The 17008-nt window shown below is 34.4% G+C and overlaps 2 protein-coding genes and 1 long non-coding RNA gene across 4 annotated transcripts in view; 2 read left to right on the plus strand and 1 right to left on the minus strand.

Moving 5' to 3' along the window:
* Window positions 1-4454, plus strand: part of LOC105229831 (mucin-19) — a 101143-nt gene extending 96689 nt beyond the window's left edge. For both annotated transcript variants that reach the window (XM_011210297.4, XM_019991621.3), the window contains exons 7-8: window positions 29-167; window positions 924-4454. In XM_011210297.4, coding sequence (XP_011208599.2) covers window positions 29-167; window positions 924-3764 — 2980 coding nt within the window. In that variant the 3' untranslated portion in view covers window positions 3765-4454. The remainder of the gene's footprint in view (window positions 1-28; window positions 168-923) is intronic.
* A 172-nt stretch (window positions 4455-4626) lies between these two features.
* Window positions 4627-8679, plus strand: LOC115066433 (uncharacterized). Its single transcript, XR_007421599.1, has 2 exons — window positions 4627-7162; window positions 7226-8679. It is a non-coding gene; the product is annotated as an uncharacterized LOC115066433 (long non-coding RNA).
* A 2083-nt stretch (window positions 8680-10762) lies between these two features.
* Window positions 10763-16381, minus strand: LOC105229826 (endoplasmic reticulum mannosyl-oligosaccharide 1,2-alpha-mannosidase). The gene is made up of 7 exons (XM_049448639.1): window positions 16240-16381; window positions 15849-16169; window positions 14550-15057; window positions 14342-14490; window positions 14080-14271; window positions 13826-14013; window positions 10763-13752 (listed from the first exon to the last, which is right to left on the minus strand). Exons 1-7 carry the CDS (start codon window positions 16345-16347, stop codon window positions 13104-13106), a joined length of 2115 nt encoding a protein of 704 aa, XP_049304596.1. The 5' UTR covers window positions 16348-16381; the 3' UTR covers window positions 10763-13103.
* Window positions 16382-17008: the final 627 nt, after the last annotated feature.

A 17008-nucleotide genomic window follows, 5' to 3' on the forward strand; every position in this document is an offset into this window, starting at 1 on the left:
ATCCACACCATTTTCTTTGCTTCCACAGATATCACTGCTTGTATGAAAGTGTCGAGGACTTACCCTATGAAGATGAGGAGCGTTTCGAACAGACAGCGTTGCAGTATCAAGAGAAATACCACAAAATTTCAAACAAATATCAAAAGATTATAATACAAGAATCAACGGTGAGTAACAGCTTTCGAAAGCGAAAGAATACTACGACAAAAATTAGCATGCAAAGAGTCACCGCATGACCCTAACCACCACCACTTTGCATGTCTCGCCAAACCCACTCACTTAACACCCATTTACCTATGATCCGAACCCTTTGAAACAGCCCTTTACTGCAGCTACCATTCAGTGACTTCGATAGCAGTTGATTTTTGCGTTGTGCCCCAAACATGGCTTAGGTACTCCCTTTAACAACCACAACAAACGTAAGATTGTAAACAGTCTCCATGACCTTGCCTCAACACCATACTTATAAGAGCAAATCTATTTGATGTTCTCATATCGATTTCGATTTTTCAGCAATTTTCGATTTAATATTTATCAATCATCTAATAATTCGTAAACGAAAACAAATATTCGAAGGTTTTTTATATCTTTCGAGTTCTTATATTTTTGTGAGCAAAATATTCGTTGTTTTTAACCATGGAGAAAAAGCTTGATAACTCTTGTATTTAGTATTGAACATCATGAAATATCGAAGTAACTGGTCTTTGAAAAAAGTAACGAGGCATGCACATAGTTCTTTATAGTATTATTACCCATAGGCACAATTTTGCTACAGTCAAATTGAAATTTTGGCAAAAGCTTGAGATATTATACATTAATTTAAGGCAAACAATTTCTGGCTTCACCTCCTTCTCTTTTCCTTCATTAAACAAACGAAAAAATTAAACGAACTTAATGCTTATAACTCTTTATATCGCTCACAGCTGGAGCATCGCACATCTGAGACCTGTCAAATTCAACAGCTGATGATTGATGACTTGAGGGCTGAAATGGAGCACTTACGAAACGCTGAACGCGAACAGGCCCTCTACGAACAACAGCAGCAACAAAAAGAAATTAATGAACCCAAGTGTGAATCCCTGATAGCCACAACAACACAGGAGCTAAAACATGAAATGAAAGCTGTAAAAGACGAGCCGGAAATGGAGGGCGATAAGGCAGACTATAACAGCCTTGGCGCTGAACAAAAATCGTTTGAAATAAAAACCGAACCTAACGACATTGGCAACAACAAAGCGAACGCAACAGGTAGGGAGGTCGCAATGGGGGGAGCGACAGCAGAAACAACAACAGCGCCAACAATTGTGGACAAATTTGATTTGCTGAAGCATAGTACGAGCCATAACACTACGCCAAATAATGCAGCCAACAAACAGCAGCGTGTGCTGCAGACCGAACAACAACAACACCAACAGCAGTCGGATGAGAAGCACCAGTATGACTTGCTACCGAAGAAAGAGGAGAAGCGCAACTGGCACAATGCGGGCAGCGGTGAAGGTGGGTCCTACGCGAACAATTCGCATTTCGATTCATTCGACTCAGAGGCAGCTAAAGACAAATTAGGCGCGTCCAATTTCTATGCAAACTGTAACAAACAGCTGAACGGGACAATCAAACGTGAAATCGTGCCCTCGTCGGTTGCTTGTGGTTATGTCAAGAAGGAGTTTGAGAATTTTGATATAGAATCGGAAATAACACCGAGTTTCATTATGAAGAAGGTCGAGCATAAAGAAGTGGTGGCAGCGCCGGCCCCAACGGCAGCAAACAACGCCAAAACTCAAAACAAGCACGGCCGTGAGAAGAATGAGCGCAGCAATGCGCATGAGCAGCAACAACAACAAAAGTCAATCGCTAGCGCGCCGAGCAATAACAGCTTTGCTGCACAATACTTGCAGCACAACACAAAGCAACAACAGCTGCAACAGCAACAGCAGTTAAAACAGCAACAAACACAGCAGCAGCAGCAGCAACAACAACAGGATGACGGTTGGCTTTGCTTGCAGAAAGAGTTGAGTCTTATCACCGCCCAAAATAAAATGATGATGCAGCTGCAAGATCAACAACAAATGACTTTGCAACAACAACAGCAACACTCTACACTTAACAACGGCCAAACTGGACAGCTAATAGATCTCTTCCCCAATGGCTGCATCAACAAAAACAATCAGTTGAGCCCCAGCAGTAGCGACTCTAGCCAACACCAGCTGCAACAACAACAACAGCAGCAGCAGAACTGTGATCAGCAAGGGGTGCAGCCCGCAAGCGACGAGCCACTGCAGAATCATCACCAAAACCAAGGCCAACAGCAACAGCAGCAAGAACAACAAAATGCGCACAATCACATGCAATCGTCACTGAACGAGTTCTTCGACTCCGGCGATGACATGGCCGATGTGCATAAGTCTGTGGAGACCCGACTGGAGGCGATGTTCGGTGAGTCACCAGTGCATTTGAGCAAAAACGATGGCAGCGACCCGCATGACATTGAGGCTGGACTCGAGGATATTTTCGGCGATGGCAAATCTAACGATGACAATGTTGACAACAAATCGAAGCAACAGCAACAACAACAGCAGCAACGTTTGTGGGACACCGAGCTAAGTGCGGCGAACAGTTTTATGCGCGTCACAAACACGCAGGAGAATGTGCTCTTCGAAAGTGAGCAACAACAGATGCATCTAAATCAGCAGCACATGCAACAGAGCATGCAGTTGAACATTACCGGCAACACAACGCGTTGGATGCAAAACATCGACGGAGCCTTCGGTGATTTCATAGACAATGCCAGCGCGGACTGCGAGATTTCGCGCAAAAGACGTTGGAATGCCGAATTGATGGCGGTCGACGCGGACGACACGCTCGATGGTGCGAAGAAAATCTGTCCCATGTCCGCATCGTCAAGCTCATCGGGCTCACCGATATCCGCGCAGCAACATCAATCGCGCCAGCATCACGACAGTATTATGGAGGCCGATCTGTTGTCACTGCACGACGGCATACGCGTAGAACCAGCCGCCGCGCAGATGCTGCAGATGTCCACGCAACAACAGGGCGTCTTCTGTCAAACGCAGCATCAAGCATTCAGCAACCTGTTGGACGGTGTCGGCGGCCATCATCAACAGCATTTTAACAACGCGCAACAACAGCACAGCATGCAACAACAACAATCGCACCATCCACTGCACTCCCACCTGCAGGCGCATATGCACAACAATCACATTGGTGGCGGCGACTTCGATGACGACATCAGTCGGCACGTGCAGAATGCCATCGACAGCATACTCAATCTGCAAAACAGCGAATCGGCAGACTCATTGAACTTCTCGCTGGACCACTCGATGGGCTCCCTGCTCGGCGACAGTATACTCGATGATCGGCAACAACAGCAAGCGTCGGTGAATTGTCAAGATGGCGTGAAACGCAGACATCATCTCGTCGACGAGTTGGGCGATTGCCTAATCAGCGGTGGCGGCAGTGGGCCTGCTGCGGGCGACAATGCCAGCAATATACTGTTGGACAGCAGTCAACATCATCATGTGCAACAACAACAATTAGCTTTGCTGAATCACAATCATATGCAGGGCTTGCAGCAAAACAATCATCAACATCACCAGCAGCAGCAACAACAACAACAGCACCAGCCACCGCAACAACACCACCATCAGCAACAGGAAACGTCGCAGCAAGCATTGTTAGCGAACGATTTCAGTTGCGTGGCCGCCGGTCTGGTTGATGAGGCGGTCAAGTCGATAATGACATCCTGACAACTTAATGCAGCGGATCAGCAGCAGCAACAGCAGCCGTCACAACCACAACAACAACAGCCACAGCAAGCGCCAGCCGCAAAGCAGCGCGTTGTTACTGCTAGAGCCACAACGACGGCCGCAGCGGCTATAACCGCGATTGCCGCTGGCAACATGGTTGGCAATAGTCGTAATAATATTGTAAATACTGGTGTGTTGCTGGAATTCAATACCAGCGCTTTATGAGCTGTGCGTCGTAAAAGGAGTACTTAGTAGTAGAATGTGTGCAGCAGTGAGTGTAATCAGCGTATAAGCGAGTGTCCGCGCGAATGTAGAGTGAATAGCACTTTTTGATGAGCTTAAGTTGTATCGTAGAGAGAATGCGAACACCCAATATGAGCGTTAGTGGCAAGTTGTTTAAATTTATTTTTAATTTTTCTTTGTTTTAATAGCGCTTTTTGACAAGTTTTAACCTAAAAACTATTTATTGTATTTTATTATTATTTTATGCAAGCTTGTGTGGTGAATTTCGAATTTCAACACTTAGCACGTTGCGTTGCAAACACTTTCAACACTGAATTTATTTAAAATAAGACAATTTTTGTTAAAATTTAAAGTTTATTTTTACCTTTATTTATGTATTTTTTTTATATATTACTGATGTTGCTAAGAAATAAAAACATTTTTTAAATAAAGTATCTCAATTTTTTTTTAATATTAATTTCTTTTATTTCAAAGTTTAATATATTTTTTTTAAATTAAAAATTTTTATATAATTTATTTTAAATTAAAAATTTAATATAAAATGGAATTTAAGTTATAATATAATTTTTGTAATAAATTTAAATTTTAGTACAATTTATTACAAAAATTATATTATTTTAATTTATTTATTATAAAAATTATATTATAATTTTAAATTAAAAAAAATTGCATTAAATTTTTAAAATAAAAAAATAATATTGTATGTAATCTTAAATAAAAAACTTGATTATAGCAAAAGTAGTTTGCTTTTTTCAGTATTTATATTTCTTGGAAATATTCATAATATAAAAAATAAAATCAAAAATTTAAAGAAAAAGATAAAAAATAAAATTAGAATTTTAACAAAACAATATAAAAAAATTTGAAATTGCTAAAATTTTTTAAAAAAATATTTATATCGAAAATGATTTCGTAAAAATATAATTTTTAGCATGCACTTGAAAAATAAAGTAAAAAAAAACTACATGAAAATTTCTAATATTTTATTGAGCATTTTTTCATGAAATGTGTTGAAAGTTAGCAACTAAAATTTCCTCCGCCACATTAAGCGATTTAATAATTTTATAGCAAAAACTAAATAATTTGTTTAAAAAGCTTGCGCTTTCGCTTAAATCATACATAGTATACCCCTTCTCGGGTGTCGCTGCTCCAAAAAGTAAATATATACATATTTTTAGCTTTAAGTTGACATTATAATTTTTAGTGATTTGTAAGTTTAATGTAGCAACAATTTATTTTGTTTTATATATTTTAGATAAATTAAAACTATTTAATTTGTTAAAATTTATACTTTCCAAATACACGTACATGCAAGTGTACCTATATTTGTATGTTTGCCAGTTTATGTTATTATGTAATATGCACTTTTAATTTTCTAAAAAAAAAAACAATTAAATTAATTTAAAAAATTTTGTTCCAAAACCTAAATATTTAATAAACGATGAACTTATGCACTAATGAGATAATACAAAAAAGCAATAAATTAAACTGAATGACAAGCGTTATGTGAATATAGTGGAATTGCACAAATTTTATACAACCCAAATGGAGAAGCAATAAAAGCTGAATTTCAAATAGTAAAAATATTGCCGAAAAAGCAACGTTTAAGAACGCCAAGCAGCTGCCGCTCGCAGACAGTACTGAAAGCGTGCTAAAAATGAAATCAAAAATATGCATTTGCTTTGCCAATATGTGGCATACACCCATCCCCCACAGACGCACACGTACATACAGGCATATGGGGTGCTGCAAGCAGCTCGAAAATTGTGTTCTTTCAGCACACGCAACAAACGCTTAACGCTTTTGGGCACGCTGTAAGCGTGTGTCTATTAGCAAGTCGCTTTTTAATCGGGCGCTTGGACCACAGACCGACAACAAACAAACGAACGAACGAACTCGTGCAACTGAATTCTTTAAATCAATAAATTGTCTTAGCACTGCTTTAAAGCAACAAAAATAATTAGCAAAATTTTATTTAAAATAAAAGATATTACAAATTTAACAATTATGTATGTAATTATGTACTTTAAAATTAAAATAACAAAAACAAAAATCACAATCGCCGCTAAAATGACCACAATAAGTGGGCGTGGCAAACGAATTGGTTGTAAACTACGCAATTATGTTTAAAATGTATGTGGCTTTCGTAAAACAAATAATAATGTTAAACAAAAAAGTTTCAATTAAATGGATAATATAAAACCGTTAGTAGAGCTTAGCAAGTAAAAGTAAAGAGAAATTGAAACTGGAAAATTGCATAAAAAACATAACACAAAACCAAAATGTAAAGCAACCACTCACTGCATACATGCTTATGTAGAGTGGCATTTGGACCTGTAGAATGCTAAGAGAGAAATACGTTGCCAACTTTGTTAAAAAAAATGTTCAAAACTTTGCAATACAACTATGCGTTTACAAAATGAAAACCTTAAACATAACTAACACATAAAAAGTAATTGAATGCGGTAATTTAAAAACAGTTACCCATGGCGAACAGTCACGCACAACTGCTCGTTTCGTCATTTCTTTTTTTGTTTTTGGATTTTTTTTGTTTATGTACATAACTAATTGAAATTGTTAGTGAAAATTGTAAGATAACAACAAACAAAATCTAGATGTGTGAAAAATTTCCTTTTTAATATTTATGATAACAATCAGTGTTTGTATGTGTATTAAAAACAACTATTATCAAATCCAAAAACTGCAAAATAAACACGTAAAACAATTTTAATGATAACAAAAACACAAAAAAAACTATTATCTAATAAAAGAGATACAAGACAGCGCCAGTATTGGCGATTGTTGCGTGTACTTATGGGCCCACACACCTACAGCACATGAAAACATGTATGCTTAATGAAAAATGAGGTTATGTATTACTTGAAGGAATATAGTTTTAGCTAACATGTGCTTTTTATAGTTCAGATACCCAAAAATTTGGAAACACACTAAAATTCAAAAGCGCTTAAAACTGAGCTATATAGCTATAGTTCAAGATTCTTCATAGATTTTTGGGTGATAATGTTATGGTTTATATTAAATTTGTTAAAGAGTAGAAATTAAAAGACGAAAATGTAGTAATTATGGAAATTTTAAGTAACATTTATACTATTAATGTTGAAGATAGATTTTTAAAATTCAAACTTTGGGGTTAGGTTCAAAACTTCATTTTGCTTTCAGTTTTAAGTGTATTTTTCAAACACAAACTTTGTGCTTAGGTTCAAAACTTCATATATATCGAAATTTTAAGTAATGTTGTTACTACTAATGTTGCAGATTTTAAGATCATAGCTTTTGCTTTCAGTTTTAACTACATTTTTCAAATACAAACTTTGAGATTAGGTTCAAAATTTCATTTCTATCGAGTCTGCCACGTCTTTATTTATCTAATTTAGTTGTCTTCTACTATCGCTATTCTATAGCCGCTTTCATTGTAATTTGAACACATAGAGAACTAACCTCGAAATTCATCTTTAAAGCAATGAAAACCATGAACCTATTATATCACCATAACAGCAAAAATCATAAAATTCGAAAGCTCATGCTTATAACTATTTATAGCTGTATGCGTGTGGGCACATGGGTGCATGCAACTGCAACCAATTATCAGTGTGAACCTACAAGTTATTTATCTAAACGTACATACATCTACATACATATACATACATATATAGTTATGTAAGTTAGTAAAGATTGCGAGAGCAAACCTAAATGGTGACAACAACAAATTCTAGTTAATAGGAAACTACTGAACTAAAACTGAGGGTACATACATTTATAAAAAACAAAAATCAATAACAATAAAGAAGAAATAAGTAAAACAAAGCAAAAAGTATCGCAACACAAAGGATACGTAACTTAATTCAATTTAAATACGCATCAAATGTAACTGTAATTGTAATTGTATTTAGTAGTAAGTCAATATTTACTGATGAATGTGTATGTGTAACTCGGAGGCGCGATTATAAAGGAATGCAACAATTTTTTAATTAAAAAAAAATTAAAGTAACTTAATTATCTTAAATGAAAAAAACCAATAATAATAATAATAAATAATGTTTACGCAACACATTACTACTAAAATTAAAGTTAATACAACTAAATAATGTATTTAATAAATTTATAATAATGATATATTTATTGTATGTATGTATGTAAAATTTTAAAAAATCTCACAAATATTTTATAAAACAACAAAACAAAAACAAAAACAACTCGAAAACAACAAAAATCAGAATGAAACAAATAAGCAAGTTTAATATTATCTATTGGTATATTAAGTTAGTCAAAGTATCGTCGGAAATTATAAGTAAAAAATCTAAATATAAAGCAAATTACAAAAATGCAAGTTGGACTTAACTATACATATGTACATATGTATATGTATTAAAAAAAATTAAAAATATAAAAACAAAAAACACAAAGAAAACGTTTAAAAGCAGCCGAGTAAGCGCAGTAGACGTGTTTGTTTGTTTGCGTGTGAGCGTGCGCACAAGTCGGCGGCGTGCAAGGCGCAAAGTGCGCCGCGCTCAACCGAACACTACACTCACCCACCTGGCGCATACTGGCAAAATACAAAGTGAAACAACAAAAACAAAGCATGAAAACACACTGTTATCAGGTGTTGACATAAATATTTAATAAAGAAAATTAATAAATTATAAAATATAAATTTCGCCGTTTACTTTCCATGTAATGAAAGACTTGTGCAAACACTACGCACCTGAGAAGTAAGTATGCCTGTGGTAATTAACAGCATTTTAGGTGCTGCTAGCGCGGTTAGTTACTGGTTTGGTTCACAATGGATACGAATTTATGTGTATGCAAGGTTATAGTGTATAGTAAGAAGTATTAGGAGATTTTTTTATAGTCTGAATAAGTGGGAGCTTAACCTGGTACAGTCAATTCGCGCTTTTTCTCTAGTTAATTTTCCCAATTAACTTAATAGAAGTTGAAAGGTTTTTGTATATTTATATTTTATATGAATGCTTGCAAGACTTTTTTTGATTTTGGAATATTTGCATCATCCTTTGATGGTTTATTCGATTGAGTGCCGATTGAGATATGCTATAATGGAAAATACATGTAATATATACATTTTATTCTCAATTATTTTACACTCTTAATCCTAAAATTTATTCCACACTTATACTACGTACATATGTATGTATGTACATCAACTCCTAATAGTATGCTACGATTTTCTACTATTTTCGATTTCTCATATTACATATATATTAGGACGTCTTAAGTCAATAATAAGCTTATGAAACTCGAACAGCTAACATTTTTGAGTAAACTCGAATTGTTTCAAAATTCATATTTATCATAATTCCAATATTATTTTTATTTCCTTGATATTCATTAAATTGTCAGAAAAAAAACTTTGTTTCGTGAACTTTTTTTTGAATGGGTTACATACATAAGTTAATACACTTTCATCATTTCCTTAGTGGTATAGCCGATCTCCAAGAGCACACGACAGTCGGGTCTAAGTAAGCGGAATGGACACGGATTTTTATCATGGACTGTCAACTCGCCTTCAATCAATCTTCGAAATGTTTTCTGCCTCTGCAACAACAACATGCCCCCCGAAAAATGGTGTCTGGCGTGAGGAAATCCAGTACTAGCAAAGATTTTGATTTTTGACAAAATGACGGCTCTCCAAAAAAGTATATTTTTGTGAAAATTTCAAGGTTTCCAGGTGAATTGGAACAATTTCCCTCACACACTGAACTCTGAAAACGGTGCTTTGAGATAAACGTTTGTAGAAATGTCTGACAAAAATCCAATTTTCGGTTTTTTTGCTTCGTCCAAGTTCTAAGTTAAGGTTTTAACTAAAACACGTATTTTTTCTCTTTAGATGATCCTATAGGGAGTTATCCTACCCGAACGATCACCTTATATAGCCTCGCAATGTCCGAGTTTAAGATATTTTTTTCCAAAAATTTCAGAATTTCTTTGTTAATACTGTTTGTTTGTAACAATAAAATACTTATTTGGTAAAAATCAAACACTTTTCAATTTTTGATGAGACAATTTTATTGTTTTATATTTATGATTAAGTAATTAAAATATTTAAACAAACGCAAAATAATAACCATACAAACATATACTTGCTATAAACCCGTTATTTGTGCCTGCTTTAAGACTGCAAAAATTAACAACTTTTTAGTTGACAGACATTTTTTTAATAATTTGAATAAAATTTTTATTTTTATAATTTTTTTATTTGAAATAAAATAAAATTACTATTTTTATTTCTTATTTAAAATATATTTTATTTAATTAAATTTTTATTTTTATTTTTTTTTAATTAAAATAAAATATTATTTTTAATTTAAAATATTTTTTTTTTTAAATAACATTTTATTTTAGATATTTTTAATAATTTAAAATATTTTTTTTTAATAAAATTTTTTTATTTTAAATAAAAATAATTTTGTTAATAATTAATTTAGACAGCCGTGTAAACAAATGCCAATTACATATAACTGAGATTCTTTTAAACATAATACAAAAAAAAATTTTAAAGTGACGTGGCATAGAAAACATATAGTAGAGCGGCGTTGCAGAAAATTTCAAAGAAATATATGTAAATAAAATAAATGTGTATGTGTGAATAAGTGTTAGGCATAATCAGAAACGGCGATTAAACTTGCTTTCTGTGTTTTTGTTTTTGTAAAATATGCGTCGTTCCACTATGTACCTAGCCATAGCTAAGGTTAGCTACGATTATTTTTACTGATTATGTATTTTTTTTTTTAGATATTTTTTAATTTTATAAAAGAAAGCAAATTTTTACATTGTATATTAAAAGTATTGCTGGAGTTGCTGGTATGATTGAGGTTATGTGGCAGTTTCTCTTCAATTTTTACTTTTCCAAAACACTGCTAAAGAATTATTGATTTACTTTTAAAAAATTCTTAAGAACAAGATAAATATGTATGTACGAAGAAATAATCATTTTCAAGTGTTTAGCGAAATAAAAATATTTGCTTATTTTTATATAATGTAGCATATAAATGAAACATTTTTTGCCGAATTAAATGCTTTATCTCTAGTTCTGGCCTGCTTACTGTTTGAATATTTAAAATACACAAATTTTTCTTGTTTACTTATGTTATATGTATTCCTCTCTGGCTTTTGAGTTGCGTCAGTAAGTAGATACGTTATAGCTTTATAATGTTTGCACATACATACATACATACATACATCTATAGCGCAATTGAGCAAATATTTAAGTTGTCTACTTTTGTATTTTCTATTTTACTGTTTTTTTGTACTTATTGAAATTGTTTATTGTTGATCATGTTGGTGATTATGCCACGTTACTCTACTCTATTTCTTATTATATTTATGCCAGATAGGATTTACATGTATAGTGAGTTGTAGATTTTTGGTTATTTACATTGTTGCGATTTTTCTAATACAAAAATTTAAAAACAAATTTTTAATCCCAACATCTTAAAAAAAATTAAAAACTAAATTTTCAATTTTAAAGTCCGATTTTGGTCAGAAATTTTTAAATCTAAGTTGTTTGCAATTTTTGGGATTACAATTTATTTTCTTTTCAATCTTGTATTAGGAATTACAAATTTAAAAATTATTTTTATTAAGATTTTCGGTATTCGGGGTTATTTATATTAATTTTATTATTAAATTAAATTTATCAACGTCATTTTTATCAACTGCAATACAAAGAATACAAATTTTCTATGAAAAAAATAATATCAACTTGAATATTTTTGCAACTAGAATATTTAAAATACTTAAAAACTACAAAAAAAAAGTAAATTTAATTAAAAATTGGATAAACTATGTTGTACAGCTCGATTTATTAGACAGCGAATGCGCATGCAACTTACGTATGTTGGCGCCATCTTATTGCTGATTGACTATACATCAATAATGCGCACACATTGTCTAAGAAAAAGAGATTATAGCGCGAGTCACGTGGGTTTTAATGTATTGTACATACAGAAGTTTTTAATCGTATGGTTTAAAATAATTGGAAATTACTTCAAAATATTGAAATACGGTTATTTATTTATTATAAAATGAAATATTTTTCCCCCTTTTAAATTTACTGCAAGTGCGATAAAAATATGTTAATAATAATTATATTATCTCTAATCCGTTGAGTTTTGGTTCTAGGCGTGCATAGTGCACTTTTTGCAATTATTTTTTATCCATTACATTATAGATATATAAACTGGATCTTCTTTACGTTGAAATACAATTTCAAAATAAGCTTTGAAACATCTGCGTACCAAAAAAAAATCGGAACCGAAGCTAAAAATGCGCTCCGAAAACAAGAAAGAAGTACATTTGGTAAAAGTGACGCTTATTCTGCACATATGAGAAAGAGAAGCCGTTTTATAAAAATTTTTATAAAATTTATAAAAATCATTTTCCTCTAATTCCAAGGCCGCGCATTTATAGACAAAAAATTACTTATTTCGCAAAATTGGAAGCATTATTAAAATCAGCTATAGCATTTTTAACTAAAATCAAGCTATATAACGCCTGAAAGTATGCTTGTGATTAAAAAAATATATATATTTTTTCGAAACGTTATCAAACTGTGATTTTATGTATTCAATCAAGTTAATATAAAAAAAAAAACGAAAAAACTTTCTCTCATGGCGAGTGCGGCGAGTGTAGATGCTTATTTTGCGTTCTGTGACAATCCGGTTCTAAAAAAAAAGAGCAACGCTTCTCTTTTGGCATTCTTCTAATTGTTTAATTATTTCATAATTAAGAACTAACGGAGATCGTGCGCATTTCCGTTGCTAATCGTTCAAATTTTTTTCAGTTAGTTCACTTTATAAATTATTTAAAAATAGTAATAAATAATATCGTTGGCATACAAACATACATATACATAATTATACATATAAAGTAGTTTGTTGTTATGCGATAAATTTGATTGCATGCTAGTGTTGTATAAATAATTGTTGTTGTATATATTTACAATGCGAGTTATGACAACTCAATTCGATTCGTTTTAAAATAGTCATGGTTACGTACAAACGTTTCACATACACACACACATGCACGCACGCGTACCCACATGCAAGCAACAGCACGAACTTAATGATTCCGCAAGGGCACCAAATGTGCCTCGGAATTGATTACCCATTTATCTAAATCGATCTCTTTGCGATTATCGCTAAATAACAGATAGAAATACTTAAGCGTTTCACCCAACCAAAAGCTCTCCATCATATCACGCAGTCTTGTATTGAATATATGCTTCACATTGCCAATGGACGTGTAACCATAGGCCACTTTGGTGTGCTTCTCGAATGCTTGGAATATATTCCAGCCCATATCCTGGTAGGTGCGATTGCCGGTTAAGGCATAAAAATAATATAAACTTTCTACGAATTCGGGACGTAGAAGATTGTGCGCATCATTGGGTTTCACGTAAATCTCCTGCTCTTCATTGGTGGTGAGCGCAAAGTAGGATATTTCGGGCGCCAGCTGAGTCGGCTGACGCATGTACGTTTGATAGCAGGTTTCGAGCAGATCGCGTGCGAGCAACAAATGTGAGGTGGGCATGCCGAATTTGTGGCCCAGCAACAGTGTGCCGGGCAGATAGCATGTGAGATGATCCATTTTCGGTTTGAAATCTTTGCCATTAATCAATTCGCCAATGTAGACGTGCTGCTCTTTGGGCGTACGACGCAGCAGCTTCGTGAGCACACCGTCAATGGCGCGCATATAGTCCACAATGAGACTGTGTGTAGGCGGAAAAGTGAATTAGGTGATTTTTTATATAAAAATTGTACAAAAATAATGGATATACTTACAAATCGTCGGTTTTACGCCCGGTCTGTAGCCACTGCTTTAGCAGATACTCATAATAGGAGTCACCGCGTGCGCCTAGTGAGATTGTGGCGTAATTTCTGAATGTGCCGGTATTGGCATTTATAAATATAGGCACAAGGCCGCTAGTTTTCTCCAAAGCGTGCACTTTCTTATTAACAGCATGCGTTACCTGTTAGCAATAGAACAAAAAGCGAGTTTGAGGTTGTGCACAACTTATGTAACGTCAAAAACTTACTTTTTCGTAAATCGATATGTTAGTCGAACGACTGAGATCGCGGAATTCCAATTGTATTGTTGTAACTTCGCTGGTTGAACTGTCCGGCGACCATTTGGGTGAATGCGCCGACATTGAGGCAAGATTTACATCCGAATATGGTATGCCCGAGGGGGAGAGGAAGCATGGCAGCATGCGATTGCCCAATTCGATCTTTTAGAAAATAATAAATATATTTAGATAATTATGTTTAAATCTGAAATACACTAAAGCAACAACGCACCGACTTGCTAAGAAACATTTTATCGCCACTCAGATGATAAGCCGAGAGCAAACCACCCAAGATACGTATTGTCACCTCGAAGAGATTCACATCACGATTGATATCAAATGTTAAGAAATTGCTGACCCACTCGCGACCCTCAGTGAATTCTATTGATATAGAAAAATGTTTACAAAATATTTAAATATATGGTACAAATTTAAGTTACCATCCTCCAAACCCATTATGTACATGGTGTCCAATGAGTCCACAATGGTCAAACCCAAACCGAACCAATCGTGGGAGCTCTGCGATAACGGTTTCAGATTGTCATGACCCCAAGCATATTTTTTATAGCCATTCCATGAATGTCTAAAAGCGGCTACAACGGCAGTTTGCCGCTCATTCGTTGCACCATGGAAATGCTGTTTTTGCGCTACCAACTTAGCCTCCATATTATTGATATAATCTGTAATTAAGACATTGTTGGTGCCTGGCACTACCCGTGGGTTTAGTATCGCTGCTTCCACAGCGGCACGATTATCATCATCACCACCGCCAGATTGTGCTTCGACGGCGGGTTCGTCAATACGATTGTCATTATTTTCTTGTATGCTTATTTTGTTGGGAAATTCGACTAAAGGACCTTGTAATAAACTCTCCTTCGGCCTTTCTCCCGCATGTTGCAGGTTATCGTCGCTTTTCTTATTTAGGTTGGGTGTGTCGATCACCTTTACCTGGAAAATGAAAATGTGGTAAAATATTTGTATACATTTTAAGGAACCAGTATATCGGAGCACTATACGATTTAGAAAATATCCTCTTATATTGTAGCGTGGGTTTGGGCAAAAATCCATGCCGAATTTCGTGAAGGTATCTAGACAAATAAAAACTCTTTCATACAAGAACTTAATTTTGATCGTTCAGTTTGTATTCCGACAAATGAACAGTTTCTTAGAGAAAAGCACGTGAAAAAAATTTGAGAGCGATAACTCAAAATCTGACGGACTAGTTTGCATATATTCAGACAGACGGACATGATGAGCTCATCGCGCTGATCATTTATATATATACATACATACATACATATATACCATACTTTATAGGATCTCTTTCCTTATATTATAGGTGTTATAAACTTCGTTGCAAACTTAATACAATACCCTTGTTCAGATTATAAAAAAAAAATATCCAATTGACATAACAAATCATTTGTACATATTTGATTGCTTCCGATTTACCTTGTCGCAATTCATTTTATCACAAGTCAAATAAACAATTTTTTAACCGCTCCCGAAGGCCTGCCTATTAATTACATATGTATGTATGTGTACAATGTTTACGAACATGTGTGAACATGTGTGCATATGTTTTGTATTTATTCAACAATTGTTGAAAGCCATTTCATTGGCTTGTCTATTATTTAGACTGGTTATATTGATAAGATAAGGTTTATAGGGGCCTGCAGATACGACTCGTACTAGCATACGCCCACTAATTTTGTTTATTTACTTGTAGATATACTCACGTCTTTAAATACCGGTGCATTGTCATTTGAGAATGACAGCGGTGGTGGTCCAATATTCGGCAACGGGTTTTTCAGATTATTATTAAGATTTCCCGCATCCAGCGCGTTCATACCGTCGCTTAGCCCATTCTGCACTATACCGGCACTATTTGCCACTTCGCGATTTTCGCGAAATAAGAAAGCCCCACCGTTGTTGCCAATTACTCGGTTATTCTCCGCATCGATTTGGTCATTGTATAATACTAAGACTAAAGTTAAGCATAGCGCCAGCACTGCTAAAATGATAAGGTTGCGCTGGCAACGGGGCAATTGATTCCAAGACTGCAACGCAATAAAAAGAACAAAACAAACTTTCTTCAATTGCAAAACTTGCATATACATGGGTACTTACCCGTCGCAAACTACGTCGTTGTGGTTGTTTCGTAGTGAGACTGTCTTCTTCCGTGCCGTTCACACTGGCACCGGACAATGTTACCGAAATGTGATCGCCTTTATCCATTACTACACAGACTTATTACTAGGACCAATTTCGCACACAATTGCTTTCTGACGCTGCTACTCGTCGCACCTTTACTGTTCCAAAAATAAATACACCACTTCGCTTTTGCCTGAGTACAAAATCGATTTTATACCTTTTAATTTAGTGGAACAGCACCAACAACAACATCTTGACAGCGTCTAAGTAGTCTGCTCAAAATATTAATGATATCTTAAATGCTGACTAACTTATCTGCAAAGAATGTGATAGTAAATGCAAGTAGAATCTTTAACTGCAAGGAATTTATCTAATTCCATAACCACACGTAAACAATTTCCAAACACAAACCTTTTCATTGCAACCAATTTTGACGACTGCTTTTTTAATTTTTTCTGCCTTTACCAATTTACTTTGCTACAGGGTTGCATGTTGTACGAAGCCAATGTGTCAAACAAAGACTTATTTGAAAAGTGTATAAAATTAGTGCTATTTAAGTGCATATAAATGTATGTAATAATTTGACATTCACAACCACATAATATTTACATACAATTATAAAATTTGATTTGAAATGGAAATTAGTGAAATTTTTTTTGGAAATTTCAATCAAACCATACACAAAAATACTAAAAGTCTTTTATTTACTCCGCCTGAATTTAGAGGTTACTATGTATGGCAAAGG

Source organism: Bactrocera dorsalis, chromosome 2 (genome assembly GCF_023373825.1).
Source record: "Bactrocera dorsalis isolate Fly_Bdor chromosome 2, ASM2337382v1, whole genome shotgun sequence".
Taxonomy (NCBI): Eukaryota; Metazoa; Arthropoda; class Insecta; order Diptera; family Tephritidae; genus Bactrocera; species Bactrocera dorsalis.